The sequence below is a fragment of the Rattus norvegicus genome, chromosome 4, assembly GCF_036323735.1.
Source record: "Rattus norvegicus strain BN/NHsdMcwi chromosome 4, GRCr8, whole genome shotgun sequence".
Lineage (NCBI taxonomy): Eukaryota > Metazoa > Chordata > Mammalia > Rodentia > Muridae > Rattus > Rattus norvegicus.
This window is the reverse complement of record NC_086022.1, coordinates 31,091,293-31,112,588: the sequence shown is the minus strand read 5'-3', so window position 1 is coordinate 31,112,588 and position 21,296 is coordinate 31,091,293. Positions and strand designations below refer to the sequence as shown.

Here is a 21,296-nt window from a genome sequence, read left to right as displayed (position 1 = left end):
ACGTGTTTTCTCCTTTGAAGTTCAGTCCATGTAGAGAAATCGAATCCGAGCTGCTACTTCAGCTTTTCCTCATGCTTACGCCTGTTCACTTCAAGGACGATCTGAGGCTGCAGATGGAAGCCCAGCGCCTGTGCCTTTTTGTGGTTTATTCAACTCATGCGGATCAGGTTCGTGCATATATGGAGAAGGAGAGAGAGGAAGCTCTTTGCAGCCTTAAAGATGAGCTCGTTTCCGCTCAACAGAAAAAGATCGACGAGCTTCATAAGATACACCAGTGCCAGCTCCAGCATGTTAAAGTACAGGAGACAGGTAACCAGCCTCTGACTAATGTCCACGAAACACATAAGCGTCCCTTAAAGTATCATTTGGTAATCCTGGCCTTGTCTCCGGCCCCGTGGGGTAAGGGGCTCTCCATCTGATTCCCGGATTTGTTTATTCATGTCACTGAGGTGCCCGGGACAGCAAAGCTCACTGCCTCATTTCCTCATGGAAATAAAGCCATTCAGAAAGTGCCCAGAAACGGACTGTGAACGGAGCCGTGCTAAACCATACTGGAGGAAGCACCAGTGGAGAGAGATTGGCTGTGTGTCTAGGGCATGCGTTTATCATTGGCTGGACTATTTCCTGAAGTATCCCAGACTGACAAGTAGCCCAGATCACTCCAGGGTGAATACACAGCATGGGAGGAAGAGGGAGAGGCGATGAGTGTTCTGTAACGGTGGAGCAGAGCAGTTGGGTTGGGAACTGTGGGGCGTTTCTGAAATGTTAAGTATAGACCTGCAGAGAGAGACCCATTTTGGAGAACTGAAAGTTCAAGTTGTTTAAGAAAGTAGTGAGGGATAAGCTGAAGCGAGTGGCCAGTGCCTGATTAGAAGACCCATATACCTCGGAGGAGGAGGCTTAAACTTCCTGCTACGGCTTTTAAGTAGAGGAGGCAACAGTGATATTTTTATTTACGAGGACACCCATGTGCTTAATTGGGAAAAATTAAGTAATTGATGGGCAGATCAGTTAAACAACCTTAGCTATAGCCAATAAATGTTGAGACCGGAAACAAAATGACAGTGAAACTTAACAGTCGGAGCTAAATGCTGTCACTGTCAATTTATAGCAGCAGCAAAGGTGGGAGGAGTTGAGAATATTTCTGACTTCTCTTGCCTATGTGGTTTCAGTCACAAAGAGGAGCAGACCATAGACAATATAGTCAGTTTAGAATACTCCGAGTATATATGTTAACTTGGAAAAGAAATAGTCACTAATCACTAATCAGCTAAAAGGAGTGGGCCAAAACCCAGGGGAGACTTTTAGGCTAAAAAAAAAAAAAAATACAGTCTGTGTGGAGCTGAAAGACCAGAGTCCCTAAGGCCAGAAGTAGAGTGAGATGCCCTGGAGACTGGAGGGTAAGCAGAAAGCCTTGGTGGCACCGTGGGAAGGACACTGAAGAGACCACAGTGGAAGGCAGAACCTGTTAGGGGGCAGCTGTTGTTGAGGATTTGTAATTTTCTACTCTGGCTTCCTGTCCTTTAGCCACTGTTGGCTCCCATATTTACCATTAGGAATGAGGTCCTTAAGTCTCCGGTGGAATTGCGCTGTTGAACAAAGTTAAGATTTCAAGAGTCACTTAAAGAAGGATGGCAGTTTTTCGTTTCCAGAGTTTTCTTTTTGTTTTTGTTTTTTAATGCAGTAAGATTTTGCATGCATTGTTTGTATGTTTGTATTGATACCTCTTCAGATAGCCTGTCTAGTGTTTTCTGTTGACAGTCGAGTGTTCTATTACTAGGTGATAAAGCAGTTTAGTGAGTGGTGATTAGTGTTTCTGAAAAGAGAAGAGAACAGAAAATATATATATTTAATAATTAATTAATGAATTTAATTTTGCAGTGCTAGGGCTGAGACCCAAGGCTTGCACATACTAGTCAGAGTACCCACTACCCTCCCACTGAACTCTGCTCCTGCACAAAAAGATAGCAGCTCGTTTGTGAGAGCTGTGAGGTTTGCAAGGATGCATTTAATGGATAAGTATACAGATATATTTCTTGGGTTGGAATGTAGAATCCTGAATGTATAAACCCTTTTATAGAATAGAAATTGCAAATCTTAGAAATTTATCTGAGACAGTTACATTGCACATTTGGAAGAAATTGAAATGTGTCTTATTTTAGGGAAGCTTCTAGTCTTATTCTAGGGACGCTTCGGTGATAGCATTAAAATATGACAGCATTACTCGCATATGTGCAGCAAATAGCTCACGTGTGGTGTTTTCTGCTAGGTAACGAGCCTTTACAGGTGCTCATTGAACGGCTTCAAAAGGCAGTGTCTGAGAAATGCTTTCACATCTCAAAGGTAAGATGTTACTTTAAAAGAGGCTTTGGATGAGAGTTACCAAAATCAACATTGCTACTGATTTAATGAACAGAATAATCCACTCATGTTTGCCCAAATCTCTTGCGTCTAGAACTGTACTTACCAAGTATTCCTGAGTTTTGAGCTTAAAGGAGCATTTGACTTTTTTCTGATAGCCAGTTTGGAACAATAGGACATTAGAGCTATGGATGTGACTCGGACCCAGCGCTTGCCTGTTGTGTTTGAGGTCTTGAGTTGGGTTTCTGGCACCACAAAAAGGAACAAAGAAATTGAGATAAGTTGTGTCTCCAATAGTGCAGACTCTATAATCATTGTTCTTGTCAGAGAGTTACTATTTAACCTTCCAAGCAAACAGTTTGTTCATTAAAACTTTACCTTTGTGGCTGTGCTGAAGTAGCAGTATGCCAGTTATTGACTGCGTGCTTAACTTTGAAACATGCAAGAAATGGCAGCAGCTTTAAAAGTTGGCTTTTAAGTCTTTTAAATCTTTGGTGGTTATTTCCAGTTGAGTGAGAAACAAAGGTAAAACTAAATCGGACAGCTTGTCAGGTCATAGAACATGAAATGGCGTCTTACATGATGGAATTTTCAGTTTCTCTGGGGAACATGGTGCTGGATACTTTTAACGTTGTGTGTGTGTGTGCAGACTACAGAAAATACTCTGGCATATTATTGAAAGGACATTAGTATAACCTCCTCCTTGATGGATTTTCATTTTGGTAGGTTTGACAGACCTCTCAAATCGTCATCTTTGAACTTTCTCTCCTTGCGATGTTCAAGATAGTTGACATAGTAATGAGATATTTTTATGGCAGAGCAATCACATCAGAGTGGGAACTATGTGAGGGAGTGATGGCTTACTCTTCATTGTATATTTCAACATTAAAAGAGAACAGAAAAATCCATAATATTTTGTATAATTAAGATTATCCATATTTTCCTGATAAAAGAATAATTTCATGCCAAAGAGAATGTTTTTCCTGTAGATTGATTTCATATATGGAGGGAGAGGGAATTCAGAATCCATTCATACAATTTCGAACTTCTTTTGCATTTAGGTTAATGTTTTCTAATACTTAGGAGAAGAAATTAAAATTTTAATTTAAAATATTCAATTTTGTTAACAGACCCTAAACAATGTTTTCGATGAATGTTATACTCCTTTAAAATGTGAAATGAATATAGAAGAGAAAGAGAATTCTGGTGTTTACACTTCTCAAAATCAAAGCCCAGAATTACGAGAGTATAGATACGAAGTCCAAGGTAAAAGCTTACTGTGCTGTAAACAGTATTTACTTTGCTTAAGTCAACTGCTTATAAACTTAACTTTAATCACAACTTAATTAAGACAAGTTTTCTTAGCATCTTTTTTTTAGCTATGGAATTTATATTTAGTGTATTCTTTTCATCTTTATAGTACTATACAGATAAATACTTGTTTTTCTTGTTTCTTTATTCTTGAATTTTTTCATTCCAGTCTAATTCTTAGTGTTAACTGTTATAACTGTAGATCCTAATCTTTAAAAATTAGAGTTTACTAAGTTTCAATTAATGGTTTATAATTTTAAAAGTGGATACAAAATTGAGAATTGAGATACATTAAGAGATAACCCTTGCCTGGTATGGTGGTGCACAAAAACTTGAGATAAAGTTTTCAAGTTAATGTCATACCAATTACTTCATAGTAATGATTCTTAAACTTGTTTTACTAGATGTATGGTTTTATTACCTCCTGATATGTTTCTAAAGTTAGAAGTAGATATATCATGTTTTTTAAAAGAGGTAAGCTTGTACTGTGAAATGAAATTATTTTAATTGCTTGTTTTTCATTCAGACTTTCAAGAAAACATGCAAATCCTTCTCGGTAAAGTAACGGAAGAGTGCAGCAAGCTCTTGGTACTGCAGACACGTTTAAACAAGGTCTGTGGGATAGAGAATGTGATATTTGCTTTTCTACCTGCTGTTCTGTCAATCAAGAAGTTCTGAAATAAGTGAACATGGGGAAGGATGCTAGAAACACTAAGTCATTTGTATGTTTGTATTGGAGCATTTATATCCTGAGCTGAAGAAACTTCCAGAATTTGAATGATATGTAACTTCCTGAGACAGTTTTTAAGCCATAATGAAGTGTAAATGGATGCCAAATGTTAACATATAGAACCATCATATCTGCTTTCTGGAGTTTAAACAAAGGGACACAGTAGAACAATAGAATATCACTAAACTACGTGTAGTATTCTTTAAGGCAATAGGTTTGTCTTTATGTGTTAAAGAAGATCAATAGTTGTTTTGTGCATAGCTGATGTCACCTTTAACATTATTTAACACTATCTTTGTGTCCTTTTGTCGGTGTCCCCTCTGGTGGGCCAGCTTTCTGTGTCCCACTGCTTTCTGTGCTGGTTCAGTTAGCACCTGGCTGCTGACTGCTGGCTCTGCCCCAGCCTTCAGACCAATACTGACTACAGCATTGTGTCTGCTTTTAGTAGAGTCACTTAACACACTGCCATTTTTCCTGTGTGAATGTAAGATTATGCTTAGATTGTGTGCCAACAGCACTGACGTGAGCTTAGGAGTCCACAGGTTTCTGTCAAGTAGCAGATAGGCAACCTCCACAAGTGTTCACACAGACCATAGTGCTTTCTGTAGCAATGGTAACCCACAATTAGCATTCAGGCTGGTCCATAGTAGCACAGAGAACTGTTTATCAGTTAGGTTTTCTAATTACTGCCAAGAGAAAAAACTTGGAAGCAGCCTGTCTAAAGACAGATATCTCAAAACTGTTCTCTTGACTGTTCTGCGTACATTGGGTAATGAGTGGAGTGACATAGCAAGTTAGCCATAATTGCCCAAGCATCGCACAGTCCATCAGCATCAGGTCAAGACCACGGCGATCACTCCACAGCTTTAGTACTTGTTTCAGCCAAATGAACCCCAACTCTCGCTCCTGGGCTCTGTGGCATGCCCTTCCTTCTGCTAGGGTCCCCATCCTCTTCTGTACTTCTTTGCGTGCTCCTATTTCTTGTTACAATTAGTTTAAGTATTGCTTTGTTGTATGGTCTCTGGCTGCCGTCCTTGGCTTAGACTTCTCTTTCTGTTTCTCGGATCCTTCTCTTAAACCTAGATGCTTGGTTACCCATCTTTCTGTTTCAGTGCTCTGTCTTAAGTGTTTTTTTATTTTTTTTTATCACATTACTTTTTATTTTAATTGTTTGCTCATCTGCCCCGTCCACAAGATTCCAAACTTTCAACCGAGAACCCTGCATTTATTCCCTCTAGTTAGCACAGCACGGGGACTGCACATAATAAAGGCTTAGTCGGTGTTCGTGAGTTGAGTAAATATTATACTGTAAAGTTATATTATCTGGGGCTTTTATTTTTTTCCCAGGGTAGTAGTGGGTAAGATTCCTCTGTCTAGACATACTCAGGGGGTTGGAGAATGGCTCAGCTAAGTCCTTCCTCTGCAAGAAGAGGACCTGAGTTTAATCCCTCCAAACCCATGTACAGGAGGATGTTCTGTAATCCCTGTTTTGGGGAGGTAGAAGCAGAAGGATCCCTGGGTTTGCTGGCCAAAAAGTCTAGCCTAATTGGCAAGTTTCAGATGCATGGAGGAACTGTCTAAAAAAGCAAGATAGACACTGACAGAGGAAAGTACCTGATCCTGACTTCTGACTTCTAAGTACATGCACACCCCATATACATGTACATGTACAAAACGCCCATATATACACGTAATACCTCTCTCTCTCTCTCTCTCTCTCTCTCTCTTTCTCTCATAAGCGCGCACACACACACACACACACACACACACACACACACACACACACACACACACACACAAAGCAAGGAGTTAGGGAACATCCAAGATCCAGGAGGTAGGAGTGTGGTAGAGGACTCCTTATGTGGACAGTAGAGAGCAACTGAAATAGCCTATAGGAACATAGTTTTTCCTGTAACTGGCTGCTTTTCATCATATGCTATATTTGTCTATTCTGGCAAGTCAAGACTCTTTCCCCCTTGCTATTAAAGCTCCTTGTAATTTAGATATTGTTTATTTAACTAGCTTTTTTTTTGCCCTTTTATCCAACTTAAGCCTCTGACAGCAAGGTCATTGACTTTGCTCGTTAAAGTGTAGGTCCTCTCACAGGGCTTTCCCAGAAAGCCATTGCTGTAAATGGTTAAGGCCAAGATCAAGTCTTGGTTCTTCCTCATCACTCAGATTCACTTGAGTCTTCTGAGTCCCTGTTATTACATTTAGACTTCACAATGTTGCTTTCTCCACTAGTCTTCACTCCCTCAGCTAGTTAATAAATTCTGTGAGGTCCAATAGACTCAGCGTGTGTCTGTGTATGCACACTCTTAAGCTGATTTTGTAATCTTCCTCTGCCTTGTCTCAAAGTTGGACACGTAGATTCTTAAATGTTTGAAGAGTGCATTGTCATGAGCAGCGCCGCTTGCATAAACCCAACATCCAGAGGTAAATAGAAATTTTGTTGTCAAGTACTGATAATAAAAATTTGATGTGGTGTAAATTTTAAAGGACTTTCAGTTCAGATTTCTGTGAAACATTTGTTTTTTTGGAAGTGAATGTTCCTCTGGATATAAAAGAACATTGCTAATACAGTTTCATTCCCATGGGTATGACAGGAAACAAAATGTTTGATTCAGAGCAGCACAGGTTTAGGAGATAAAAGAACAAACCTGATGCAAACTTCTTTGATTGTTTTCAAGATTTCCAAGTCCAGGATCGTATCCTCAGGCCACTGTTCTTCTTTTTTTATAGATTAATGAACAACAAGTTGACGGTGTGACATTCGAGTTTGCTGAAGAAAATGTAGCAGAAGTGGAAGCAGGCCTCCTGTCAGGCCGTTCTCAGAGTGGCTTACAGGGTGCAGGTAAATCCCAAGCGTATAGCACAGTGCTGTACTTTTACACTGAAGGGTTATACATTTGCTTTTTTTTTTTAACTTGATAATTTGATGACTTGAGCATTTCATGGTCATCTTCTTGTTCAGTTTTCTCATCTGAAGTGAAAAGCTAAGACTTCTCATCTCTGGGCTTTTCTCACGACTTATAGTCTGTGTTTCTAAGTTGTTTTAAACATAAAGATGTAAAACTGTTAGATTTAATAGTGCTACAGCCACGAGGATAGAGTGATCTTGACTCAGCTCAATTGTTTTCCTCAATGAGAATTTCTCTCTTGTTTTCTTCAATGAGAATGAGCGAAACTGTAATCACTAAAAGCATAATTTTAAAGAAATGTGAGTACTTTCTGTACACACAGTTAAGTAAGTTTGCTTTGTCACCAAGAAACTTGTACCAAAGTGTGCTTTGATTCTGCTCCTGTGACACAGATGTCAGTCATGAGAGCAAGGTGTCTGAGTATGAGAGGCAAGTCCAGGAGCTACAGAGCCTCGTGGCCGCCGGACAGCTGCAGCTGAAGGAAACCGAAGCAAACTACAGAGCAGAAATCCAGTGTTTGCAGGAAAGACTTCAGGCTGTCAGTGAGGCCACAGTTCAGCCGAGGTATGCGTGTGCTGTCTCATTCAGCATGTCCAGAGAAGCTATTTTAAGACTAAAATGTAACCTGACCAGAGAGATAAGAATTTCAGCGGATCCTTCAGTGCCTTTGAGACATACGAAATAAATGTGGACATTTTACTACTGGAATTTACTTACATTGTCATAAAGCTGTTATTTTGCAGGATTAAATCATAGAGTGGGTGCCTCTTTTTTGTGTATTCTGTACCTACTTTGACCTGACCTGCCCCTCAGCAGTGTAAGGTAGAACCATTCCACTGAGCGTCCTTCACTTTGTTGCACTATGCTGACACTCTCAGTGTCTAACTTCAGAGCGCTCCTCTCTTAGTTTTCTCCTTCTGCCTGCACTCCTGCCCCCCACCCCCATATCTGTCTTCTAATCTATGACAAGTTCCTATTTTTCTCTGCCTTCAGAGTACAGGGACCTGTACCACGCACTAGGCCCTGCGCTTTTTCCTTCTAGTCTTTCTATAGAGTCAACTCAGCACCAGCACTTTGCTCCTTACCATTTAAGACAGACCCTATTACTCGCTGCTCCTCTGTCCTGCACAGTAAGTGCCCTCACCTAGGTCCCGGGACCTCCCCGAGTCTTCTCATATACTTGGCTGTCACTGCTCCCAGACTTAGCTTCCTCCTTGAGGTCAGTAAATATATCAGGCTGTTTCTGCTTAAGGAGTTTTGGCTGGCACTGCCTTACCCCTGGCATAGCTTCTCCACTTGCTGACATGTCCAGCCCCTCACTGCCATCGGATCCTTAACGAAGAGCATACTGTCATGAGTTCTTTGGTCACCTTAAGTGAATTAGGATTGCCTCTGGTACAGAACTGTAAACCTTTGGGAGAAAGGGGGATCTGGATCATTAAGTAACTGATTTTCTCTAAGGCCTGGCAGCTTCCTGCACACAGTAGGTGCTCATCGGATACCTGATGAGTGCTTTATGATTTACTCTGCAAGTGTGCTTGAACCTGGAGCTGCTGCTCTAACATTTCAGGTTTATTCTGACTTGACTTACTCTGCTGTTGTTGAACTTTTGTCTTCATAGGCCTTTGTTAATAGGACAGCCATACAGTTCTTTTTAATTAGTGGAGAGCAGACACCGATTCTTACATCTTTGAGAGCAGTCTTACTCTTTATCTAAGACCTCCATGGAGGCTTTGGCAGTCCTATAATGCCCCAGGTTCTTTGAGCCAGTACTTGCCAAACATTCCCTTACATCAGAAACATTAGAGATTTTTAGAGTTTAATTTATTGGTTTTAGATATGTATAATAATTACTTAATTGTATACTTGGAGTCAGGTCACAAGATAAATAATATATCCAGCCTATGGATTAACATTTAGAAACCACTGCTGCAGTCTCAGTCTGTATTTCGAACAATCTGTTATTAGTGGTTAGTTAGAGACTAATCTTTATTAGTGATGCTTTCTCTAATGTGAAGAAAGGTGCTATGGGTCTGGGGAGCATTCCTGAGAATGTAGGCTGCTTTGTTTTTTTCCATTTCGGCTCATACTGCCCTTCTTACATTTTTAATTAATAATTTACTATTCTTAAAAAATAAAAATAAAAAGAATTTACTATTCCTTGTCATTAGATTCAAAATAGTTTAAGAAGAACAGAATCTTCATTTAACAACCTTCTAAGTGACCTCCCACCAGAACCTTCTTAGACAAATATTTGAGATTGAATATCTATGAATTTTAGAGCCATTTGTCCTCTGCAGTAATCTTTGCTGGCTATGTGATCAGGAACAGATTACACCACCTCTAAATAGTAACAGATAATAATAGTTTTCTTTAGTATCCTGAGGCGTAAATGAAACAAGTTGTGAAGAACGTTGAGTAGATACTGTGGAAAGGGTCAGTTGTACAAAGAAGTTCAAAAGTTTCTGCACAGCAAAAGAAATTATCAGCAGAGCAAATATCTAGCCAGCAGAGGGAGAGAAACCTTTGCCATTGGGGTAATATCTAGAATCAACAAAGAACTGCAAAAATGTAACCAAAACTGCCAAGTAACAAATGGGTTAATGAAATGAGCAGATGATTCTCAGGAGGAGAAACACAAATGGCCAGTAAGTATTTCTGCAAGCACTCCATATCCTTATCTGTTAGGAAAATGCAAATTAATGACATTCTACTTTACCTTAGTCAAAATGATTACTATCAAGAAGTTGAATGACAGGGTTGGGGATTTAACTCAGTGGTAGAGTGCTCCTCAGCTCCGGGGTGGGGGGGTGGGGAGGTGGGGGGGTGGGGGGCGGAGAAGTTGAATGACAACTCCATGCTGGCAAGGATGTAAGGACAGAGGAGTCCTTCTGCATGATTGGCGGGAGAGCAAACCAGTACAGCCATTGTGGAACTCGGTGTGGCGTTCTCTCAGGAAATTAAAAATGGAGCTGCTGTATGACGCAGCTGTAATCCTGGTCCTACACCAGAGGCTCCATATGCTAACCCAGAGATACCTCCACATCTATGTTTATTGCTACCCTAATCATAACAAATGGTAGAACCAGCCTAGATGTCCATCAGCAGGTGAATGGATAACCAGAATACTCAGCATATTTAACAGTAGAATTTTATTCAGTTGTAGAAAAAAAGTGAAATTATAAAATTTGCAAGAAACTTAATGAATCTGTAAAGCATAATATTAAGTAAACTCAGAAAGAAAAATATTCTTCCTCATATGCTGCCAAACTTGTAATGACTCTGTGTGTGTGTGTGTGTGTGTGTGTGTGTGTGTGTGTGTGTGTGTGTGTGTGTAAATGTAAGGCTTAAAAAATTAGAAAGGAAAGCCCAGCAGTTTTGGCATACAACTTAATCCAAACACTTAAGATGTAGAGTCAAATGGATCTCTGTGAGTTTGAGGCCAGCCTGGTCTACAGAGTGGGTTCCAGGACAGCCAAGGGCTACACAGAGGAAACCCTATGTAGAAAACAAAACCAAACAAAAATATCAGGAGACCTAGAGAGTAAAAAGAGTTAGTTACATTTCTGTAGTATTGTCTAGTAGAATACCAGGAAAATAGACTAAGGGATGGTTACTGATATATGTGACAGACATGTTCACCGAGGCATACTGTGAGAAAAATACTACAGTCCTGTGTTGCTTGGCAGAGAATATGGAACATGATTGCATTTATATAAAGGGTGAAATCACAGAAGAAGGGACTGGTGGACGCATCCCGTTTAGAGGGTAGCTGTGAATTCAGTGTTAATTAAACTGGTCTTTTTCAAATTGGAATACGTACCAATAAAGCTTACAGAATGAAGTGATTGTCAATGAAGCGCCAGGATTTCAAGTATTACACTTAACAGCTATGACTTTTACTTTAGAAAAATATAGATGGACTCATCAAAGACATATTTATAATATCTGATACTGTAGCATTGTTTATACTACTAAGTATTTGACTGAGAAGTTAAGTTATGTGAGTCAGACAGTGACATCATGTTTATATGGTCAGCTTTAGAGCAAAATGTGAGAGAGAAAAGGAGAAAGAAGAGTAGAACAAAATAGAAAAAGAAATTAGAAAAAGAATGAAGAAGGCAGTATGGATCTACTTGAATGGGGATTGTGTAATTGTATTTCCTAAGACTGAAAATTATAATTTTTCTCCCTTTGTCTATTTCTGTGTTCCTAAATGTTCATGTTGCTTTACTTTTATTACTCAACCTAAACATTTTAGGAAAAAAAAAATCAATTAGTGAATGCCTTTAGGACAGCATAGAATAGAGACATAAAGGTGAAGAATACACAAATACATTACAAACAGCAGAGTCTAGTGTTACTTGTAAAGAGCAGCCTCCTCTCCTGCCGCTGCACCAAGGCCCACTGCAGGCACAGGGGCTCGTTCTGACTTCCGCTGTGTCCTCTTCCAGGCCTCAAGGCGGGGACAGGGAGATGCTTTATAAAACATTTTATTTTTGACTAAATTTATCTTCAATAACTTTATAAAATTAATGGCTATAGATGTACATTTTAATATACTTTATAAAGTGACATAAAGTGTATTTGTTGATCTGTAAAAGTACTCTTCTTACATTTCATTCCCTTCAAATATAAAAGTTAGACGGGAACGAGACTCAGGTTACAGTGTCTGTAAGCCTGGGCTTGCTGGTTTTTGTTTCCCAGTCCGTGTGTGGATGCTATAAACTTTGGATTAATAATGACTGAAACCTCTTAATATCTCCACCCTCTTTTATTTATATTTAGCTTATCCATGGACTCAGTGGTGTTTAAAGGATCTGGTGCCCAGAAACCAGTGTACTGTGGGAGCTGTCTAAGAGAGCAGGTGGACGGCACAGCAGAGGTATTCCATTTCTTATCTTTATTTTTAAATCAGTAAATAACCTGATTTTTCTTACTGCCATTTGTATGAATGTGATTTGTTAAATAATTAAACACTAAAGATTTAAAATATTTAAAGAAACTTGCATTATTTTCTTAGCGCAGGCAAAACACAGAGAAAGGAGGGTTTTTTTGTTATCCAAATATATTACCAATTTAAATTTTGCCCTGATTTTTTTTTCATTTTGACAAAAGCGTGGTTCCATCATTTCCCTTGTTCCTTTTCCATACTCAGGTCTCCACGATGTGCCCCTCTTACACACACACACACACACACACACACACACACACACACACACACACACACACACACACACTATGTGTAGGAGTTCAGCTTCAGTCCTGATTTTCAGTGTTCTGAAATCCCCAAGATCCAAGGTGCTGGTGCTGTGGTGATGAATGTGTCCTCATCTAGCAGAGGCCATGCCTGCGATCACAGCTCTCTGAATAGCACATGCTACACAGGAAAACACCTTGCTCCACTCTTCAGATCTCCAGCATCATCTGCATTTAGAGAAGATAAAAACCATTGCTCTTTCTCATCCTTTGCATCAGGCTAATTTCTGTATCTCCTGTACTCATAAGGATCCTTTGTGCGGATGAAATTCACATTTTGTTCTATGTGAAATGTACTTAGCCCCCAGGCCCAGCAGGGGTATCACATGCAAGAAAGACAAACATCCGGCCAAGAGGAAGAAATTGAGGCGGTGTTGGAAGGAAGAGACCTCTTTGCCGACTGCCAGTCCTTCTCAGGTGTCATCTCTGAAGAAGAGGACCGGGGAGCTCATACCTAGACGTCAGAAGCACTGACAGTTCCAAGAAGTCCCAGGTTCTAAAGAAGGTCTCATAACAGACAAGCCTGAGCAAACCTTTTGTGGGACCCAGGACCCATTTCAGGCTGCCCCGCTGCCCCAGTGGAGATGGCCTGGACGTCAGTCGTAGTGACAGATCTCAGAAGCTTCCACATATGAAGTCTAAGACTCAGAGCAAAGGTGAGGTTCCTGAAACTAAGGCAGAAAAGGTAAGTGTAAGTCTGTGCCTTCCGTTCTGAGGAGCCCAGGTTTGTGGAAGGAGAAGGTGGGGCAGACATCGAGATGCTGTGGACTGTCACTGGGGCTGGGGACACTACAAGCACACTGGCCTGAGCATGTTGTGGCAGTTCGGAACTGGGAGACACTTGGCTTTAGAAGAACGTCCGCATTGGTAGCTGCCTGGAACTGAGTGGCAGAAAACCTCATGTGCAAGACCAGCATCATGGAAACACTGCTCACTGGGACCCCGAGCCACTGACTTTTCATCTGTGACAGACAGTCAGGGCGTTGTGTCCCACTGTGACCATGCAACACTTTGTAAATCCCTCCACTTCCTCCTGGCCGCAGCTTCAGAGACCGTTTTCTGACTTGTGTAAATGAGTCAGCAGGGAAGACGAAGGGACTGCTTAGTCATGATTCAGAGTCTTACAGCGACGTCATCTGTCTCGGGCACACTGATCGCATCGTCTCCCTGGAGGTGAAGGAGCTCATGAGCCTAACCGACAGGCTGGAGAATAAGCTGTACAGACTTGTCTGGAGCAGCACCAGGACTGGGCGTAGAAGGCACTGAGGGACTGTACCTGCAGAGCTCATGTGTCTGAGCCCCTGAGCCATGGTAGATACCATCATTTTGGAGCAGCAGCAGAATGTGTGGATAGATGCACCCTGATGCTAATAGGGCTATGTTCCAACTCAAGCCAAAACAGAAGGACTGAAATGTCACAACGAGCCTAGGGAAGAGGAAGAAGGAGTCTTGGACCAAGAGGACAAGGACTAATTCAGGTAGAGCCTGCAGCAGCAGCAGTAGCAGCAGCAGCAGTAGCAGCAGCAGCAGTAGCAGCAGCAGCAGCAGCAGCAGCAGCAGCAGCAGCAGCAGCAGCAGCAGCAGCAAAGGCCAAGCCCACTGGATTGTGACCATCTGCACGGGGTAGATTTGTACCTTAGCCAGAGATGCCTGAGATGACTCATAAGGAACAGGCGATGGCTCAGCAGCCAAGGCACTTCAAGGCTGAAGACCTGAACTTGTTGATCTCCAGAAAAAACATAGTTGAAGGACAAAACTCACGCCCCGGGGTTGAATTTTTTGACTTTTACATGCACACAGTGGCACATACATGTACACACAGACTCAGAAGATAAACACATTAAAAACAAAAATGACCCATTAAAAAAAGAAATTCACTTGTGTTAAATATTTTGATGCTAAAAATGTGTTTATGTTTTAGAAAATGCTTATGTTTGTTATACTGGCAGAAATGTATTCATGTTTGTGGAAAATTGGACCATATAAGTAAATACCAAAAAAAGAAAAAAAATTTGACGAAGAAATGCAATTACAGCTTGAACATTTAGCTTAGGAAACACACACACACACACACACACAAAATCTTATTTTAAGTTCTTTTAACCTGTTTTAGAATTGTTTATTATAAGTATATAAATATCTTTCTCTCTTTTATAGCAGTAAGTATAATTTAGTAGAATTATTAGAACTAATGTTTTCAATTAAAATAATAGAAATTTACTCTCCAGAAATTTGCTAAGAAATGCTGTTTTAGAAACATTTTGAGATTAAGAGATTAAAGATAGGTGATAATACATTCTGTATACATAATCTGTCATTTTTTTTGCTTTCTCATGTAGTTTTCTGATGGCTTTGAAGTGAGGCAAGAAACAAATATGGTTAAATTGATGGAAAAGCAGTATCAAGAGCGCTTGGAAGAAGAAATAGCTAAGGTGGGTGGATAGTAGATGTGCAGGGTGGTCTCTGCTCCCTTAGAGCTTTGAACAGGTGGATTGTATTGATAATGTGTGTTACATTTTATATCATAAGTTTCCTGTTATAATTTACTTTTAAAATGTCAGATAATAGTATCATCTATAAATATTTTGCTTTGTTTCCTTCTTTTTCTTTTTCTTTTCCTTTTCTAGACAAGGACTTGCTCTTTAACTCAGACCAGCCTCAAACTCATCATCTTTCTGCTTCTACTTCCCAAATTTGGCACCACCACACCTGGCATTATAATTGGCTATAAGTGGAATATTCTGTGGATATTTTTGGTCTTAACATTCTTTGTGAATAAGTTTGGCCTTCCTTAAAATTGGTTGCCGTTAGGACAGAAAGGCAGTTGGCCTGGTCCTCTGGATGTCTGTCACCTGTGTGCAGTGGCAGCTTTCCACGGGAAGAGAGGAGAGCATGAGCTTAGCGCCTCGCTGTGTGACCGAGGCCAGTCAGTGTAGCACTTGCTTGGCTCAGAGCCTGTCGTTCAGACTCTTGAGGTCAACCATACCATAGTTTGCCGTTGTTGTTCCATTCATTTTGTCTTGGTAATTTCTTCCAGAGTATATGTATTCGTTTTCATTTTATGGTCAGAACCATTGAATTAGGAGTTATTTGCTCCTTTTTAAAAGTAAAGAACTGTGGAGGATATATATTTTTAAAAGGAAGACAGAGAGAATGTAGAGAAAAATGCGTGAGTTGTTAATGTTAGATGAAGGCCCAGGAGATCTCTGGGCTGTGCGGACTTTCTCATTTAGTGTGTGAGCAGAATAAACAGATCTTGGTGATTGAGATGAAAATGAGTCACGGCTTGTGTGTGAATCATTGTCTGATCCTTCCAGAAATTTAAGTCTTGTACTTTATACTTGCAAAGATTCTCAGCTAGAATGTTATATCAGGGTCTCAAGGTTAACATGAGATTTGCTATTGGACTTGTTATGCTTTAAATTTGCGAGGTTTGGGAATGTTCTTTAACTTACTAATGTCGGTTTTCTTGGTGTAAAAAGAGATACTAGTAATTCTCGTGAGGATCAAATGAGCCGATGCGTATAAAGCACGTGCAGACCAGTTGGTGCAGAACATTCTCAGCCGTCAGCGGAAGGACGGGGAGATGCAGTGAGCCCCGTGGGGATGTGGCCCCAAAGGGATCACAAGTCTGTGTCAGGAGTTGTGCCACAGTGTAGATGCTGCGATTGCTTCATTGCATCAGCATTTATGTTTATCTTCATTGTCAGGTTGATTAGGTTTAGAGTCACCTAGGCGGTTGGTGAGGATGGAGGTGTTTGAGGGTATTTCCAGAGAGGGGTAACTGCAGCGACTCTGGATGTAATCTTACAGGCTGGAAGCCTAGACAGGTGGGAAAGGACAAAGCCAGTCCAGTGCACAGCAGTTTTTAAGCTAATGCACTTGTAAATTATTTTCTTTTCTGGGTTGTATTTTTAATGTGGATAGACAAAGATGGAGGCCAGATTCAACTAAGGGAATTCAAGCAAAAGGACTTGACCATTAGTTTAAAAAATGCTGGCAGTGTTTTGCTAAATTGTATAATTTAACGGATTCTTTTCTCTTTTCACACTTGTTACAATGGCATACATTCCATGTGACAGCCTAGAGCGTTACCATATCTATTCTTTCTGGGTTAGCATAGCCACCGAAGAGGTCTAATTCTGTAGGTAAGGTGTAGGCATGAGATTTTTTGGGCAGAAGCAAGTGTTTAAAGGGCTGGAGTTTTGGCTATAATTAAACATAATTTGGTTAAAATCTGATTTAATATTAATTAGATATGGCCTTTGATATGGTTTCTAATTGTTTTAGACTAAAACTACAGTTATCCTTGAAGTTAATAATAGAGTTCTAGTTCTAGCAGGTCCATTCAGTTATAGTTTGATGTAAGAAGAGGAATTGAAGAATGCAAACCTCAAACCCACCTTCTGTCATCTATTGGCTTTGTGTTTTAGGGTCACATCATGTACTCTGGTTTAGCATTTTGTTTCTTAGTTTCCTCTTTCCTTGTATTGGGCCATTAATAAGATCCACCTTATAGCTTATAATGAATATTGAATGAAATAATACAAATTTTAAGAACTGATTGAATGTGTTTCTATTGTTCTTGGTGTAGCTATCATCAGCATTATTTCTATTAAAAGCAAACTAACATCTGGAGAACTAAGCATCTGGAAAGAAGTAGGCTAGTCACCACCATGTTGAAGACAGGTTAAGTCAGAGCTCAGTTATTTTGACTAGATCACAATGTTTGAGAACAGAAAGCTAGGCAGAAAAGATTCTGGCCAGGCATGATCTCCTCCCAAGTTGATGACAGCCAGCTGTGATAAGTACAGATGTCGTTGTAGAACTTGATAGACTGCTATGGAAGCATTTGGCTCTCAGGCTCAAGCTCTTGCCAGAGTTCTGAGGTACCCGTGCTAGGGGAAAGCTAACAGTGATCCAGGATTGCGATTGTAGTGGAAAGCCAGAAATATGTAATTCTCGTCACCAGTCGGCCAAACCTAGTGCCTGCTTTAGGAAACTTCTCGTGGGGTAAGAAAGGATGTGCATGATGATATAATTACAAAGACTCCATCATAGCACTGCTTAGAATAGAATAATGGAACCACGCCAGGTGCAGTGGTGTTCTTCTGTAATTCTAGCCACGGAAGACTGAGTCAGGAGGAATATGTGCTCATGGCCAACTTGGGCTGCATAGCTGAGGTCTGCCTGAACTTCATAGCATCATTCCAAGAACCAGACAACAACAAAGTGAAACCCAATTTTACATATTTACCAATAGAGAATTGAATAAAAGAACACGCACACACACACACACACACACACACACACACACACACACACACATATAATCTGTGTGACCAAATTCATTGGATATTTTAATGAAATATATTTCTTGACTCAGATATATTTACTATAGATAAGCTATGACCAAGCCATAATATGATCACATTTTTGTGGTATTTTACCTGTATTTGTTCAAATCTGTATGCAAAGAGAAAGAAAAGAGCTTAGAAAGTATTTACTAAAAGCTTATAGCAAATTTTCTTCGAAGGAAATATTAAAACTTTATTATCTAGACTTTTACCGAACTCTTTTTGCTTTTAGAAAAATTTTTATTTTTTTTAATTTAGGAAGACTGTATACCATTAATATGTGGATAGTCCACTGTAGAGAGTTTATCCATGACTTTACTGTGGAATATTTTTTTTTCCACTTAAAACCATGAGGCCAGGCTTTTTTCTTTTTTATTGCAAATAGATTTTGTTCCTTGCATAATATATCTTGATTATATTTTGCTGTGTCTCTACTCCTCCCCGTTCCTCCACACTTCCCTCCCCATCCAGATCCACTCTTTTTTTTTTTTTTGTTTCATTAGAAAACAAACAGGCTTCTAAAGGATAATAATAAGATAAGATATTCTAAAATATGATAAGGTAAAAACAAAAACTAATCGGTTGAAATTGGACAAAACAAACAAACAGGAGGAAAGGAGCCTAAGGGAAAGCACAGTTGTCAGCGAGACCAACTCGTTCCCATACTCACAAATCCCATATATACACCGAACTGGAGGCCATAATGCATATGCACAGGACCTGCTTCCGTCACTGTGAGTTCATGACTTAGAAGGGTTTTACTTTCCTGCTGTACTCCATCCCCTCGGGCTCTTACACTCCTATCTATCTATCTATCTATTTATTTATTTTTCACTTTACATCCCACTCACTGCCCCCTCCCAGTTGCCCCCTCCCACAATCCTCTCCCATCCCCCTCCCCTTCTCCTCTGGGCAGGTGGGTGCCTCCTTGGGTATCTTCCTCCTCCCCTGGCACTTCAAGTCTCTGCAAGGCTAGGTGCTTCCTCTCCCAATGAGGCCAGACAAGGCAGCCCAGCTAGAGGATTATATCCCACAGACAGGCAACAGCTTTTGGGATAGCCCCTGCTCCAGTTGTTCGCGGCCCACATGAAGGTCAAGCTGCACATCTGCTACGTATGAGTGGGGAGGCCTAGGTCCAGCTCATGTATGTTCTTTGGTTGGTGGTTCAGTCGATGAGAGACCCCAGGGTCCAGGCTAGTTGACCCTGTTGGTCTTCTTGTATTGTTCCAGTCCCCTTCAGGGCCAACAATCTTCCTTCCTATTCTTCTGTAAGAGTCCTCAAATTCTCTCCATTGTTTGACTGTGGATGTCTGTATCTGTCTGAATCAGCTGCTTGGTGGAGCCTCTCAGAGGACAGCTTGCTCCTGTCTGTAAGCAAAACAGAGCATCATCACTAGTGTTAGGGATTGGTGCTTACCTATGGGATAGGTCTCAAGTTAGGGTGGTTATTAGTTGGCCGTTCCCTCTGTCTCGGCTCCATCCCTCATGCCTGCATTTCTTGTAGACAGGATAAATTTTGGGTTGAAAGCTTTGTGGGTCTGGTGATGTCCCTATTGCTCCATTGAGGTTTCTGCCTTGCTACAGGATATGGCCTCTTCAGGTTCTACATCCCCAGTGTAGTTGAGTCACAGCTGAGGATACCTCCATTGATGCTTGGGCACTTCCCTTATCCTAGGTCTCTGTTCCTTCCTGAAGTTGCCCCCGCCCCCAACCTCCTCACCCTGTCAGTTGCAGATTTCCATTCATTCTCATAGTCATCTCTTCCTGTCCCTCTCACACCTGATCCTGAGCCTCCCACCTTCCTCTTCACCCCCCTCCCTCTCAGTTCCCTCTCTCCATCTGCCTCATGACTATTTTATTACCCTTTCTAAGTGAGATTCAAACTTTTTTGCTTGTGCCTTCTTGTTTAGTTTCTTTGGGAGTGTAACACGGGTGTTCTGTATACTATGGCTAGTATCTACTTCTAAGTGAGTATATACCATGTTCTTATGGGACTGGGTTACCTCACTCAGGATGATGTTCTCAAGTTTCCTTCATTTGCCCGCAAAACTCATTATGTCTTTGTTTTTAATAGTTGAATAGTATTCCATTGTGTAGTTGGCACCACATTTTCTTTACCCATTCTTCAGTGGAGGGATAGGTTGTTTCCAGTTTCTGGCTATTATGAATAAATCTGCTATGAACATAGTTGAGCAAGTGTCTTTGCGAGTTGTTGGAACATCTTTTGAGTATATGCCCAGGATCGGTAGAGCTGGGTCTTCAATGAAAATGAAGGCTCAACAGACTCAAATTTATGGGATACAATGAAAGCAGTCCTAAGAGGAAAGTTCCTAGCACTAAGTGCCTCCTTAAAGAAATTAGAAGTTTCTTATATCAGCAATTTAAAAGTATACCTGATAGCTCTAGAAAAAAGAAGCCAGAACACCAAACAGGAGTACAAGACAGGAAATAATCAAAATCAGAGCTGAAACCAATCAGAAATAAAGAAAACATTAAAAAGAGTCAATGAAACCAAGAGCTGGTTCTTTGAGCAAATCAACAAGATACACAAACCCCAAACTAACCAAGAGACAGAGAGACAGTATCCAAATAAACAAAATCAGAAAAGAAAAGGAAGACAACTAACACCGAGGAAGTTCAAAGGATCATTAGGTCTTACTCCAAAAATCTCTACTCCACAAAATTGAAAAATCTTTAAAAAATGGATGATTTTCTAGACTTTACCAAAGTTAAATTAAGATTAGGTAAACTATTTAAATAGTTCCATAACCCCTAAAGAAAAAGAAGCAGTCATTGTATGTTGCCCAATCAAAAAAACTCAGAGCCAGATGTTATTGGTACAGAATTCTCCCAGACTTTTAAAGAATAGCTAATTCCAATACTCCTTAAACTATTGCACAAAGCAGAAACAGAAGAACATTACCAAATTCATTCTATAAGACCACAATCATCCAGATACATAAACCACACAAAGAAGCAACAAAGAGAACTTCAGGCTAACTTTATTTATGAACATTGAAGTAAAAATACTCTTACACCAAATATACTCAAACCAAACCTAGGAACATATCAAAGACAACTCCATCAAGATTAAGTAGGCTCATCTCAGGATTGCAAGGATGGTACAATATACGAAAATCCGTCAAAGTAACCCACTGTACAAACTGAAAGAAAAAAAATCACATGATTATCTTATTAGATGCTGAAAAAGCCTTTGATAAAGTCTAATACCCCTTCATGTTAAAGGTATTAGAGACATCAGGGATACAGACCACATACCTAAACAAGATCAAAGCAATATACAGCAAGCCAATGGCCAACATCAAACTAAATGGAGAGAAGTTTCAAGCATTTCTA

At 40.3% G+C, this 21,296-nt stretch overlaps 1 protein-coding gene across 14 annotated transcripts in view; it reads left to right on the top strand.

Moving 5' to 3' along the window:
- Akap9 (A-kinase anchoring protein 9) overlaps positions 1-21,296 on the top strand; it is a 135,864-nt gene that overhangs the window by 34,750 nt on the left and 79,818 nt on the right. For 8 of the 14 annotated variants that reach the window (NM_001037093.2, XM_063285532.1, XM_006236025.4 and 5 more), the window contains 8 exons: positions 96-309; positions 2,270-2,343; positions 3,492-3,627; positions 4,199-4,284; positions 7,145-7,256; positions 7,716-7,887; positions 12,112-12,208; positions 14,922-15,014. In NM_001037093.2, the coding sequence (NP_001032170.2) occupies positions 96-309; positions 2,270-2,343; positions 3,492-3,627; positions 4,199-4,284; positions 7,145-7,256; positions 7,716-7,887; positions 12,112-12,208; positions 14,922-15,014 (984 nt within the window). Of the gene's footprint in view, positions 1-20; positions 310-2,269; positions 2,344-3,491; positions 3,628-4,198; positions 4,285-7,144; positions 7,257-7,715; positions 7,888-12,111; positions 12,209-14,921; positions 15,015-18,530; positions 18,674-21,296 lie in introns of those variants that run through there. The other 6 variants (XM_017592446.3, XM_063285528.1, XM_017592448.3 and 3 more) reach the window with 2 other exon arrangements.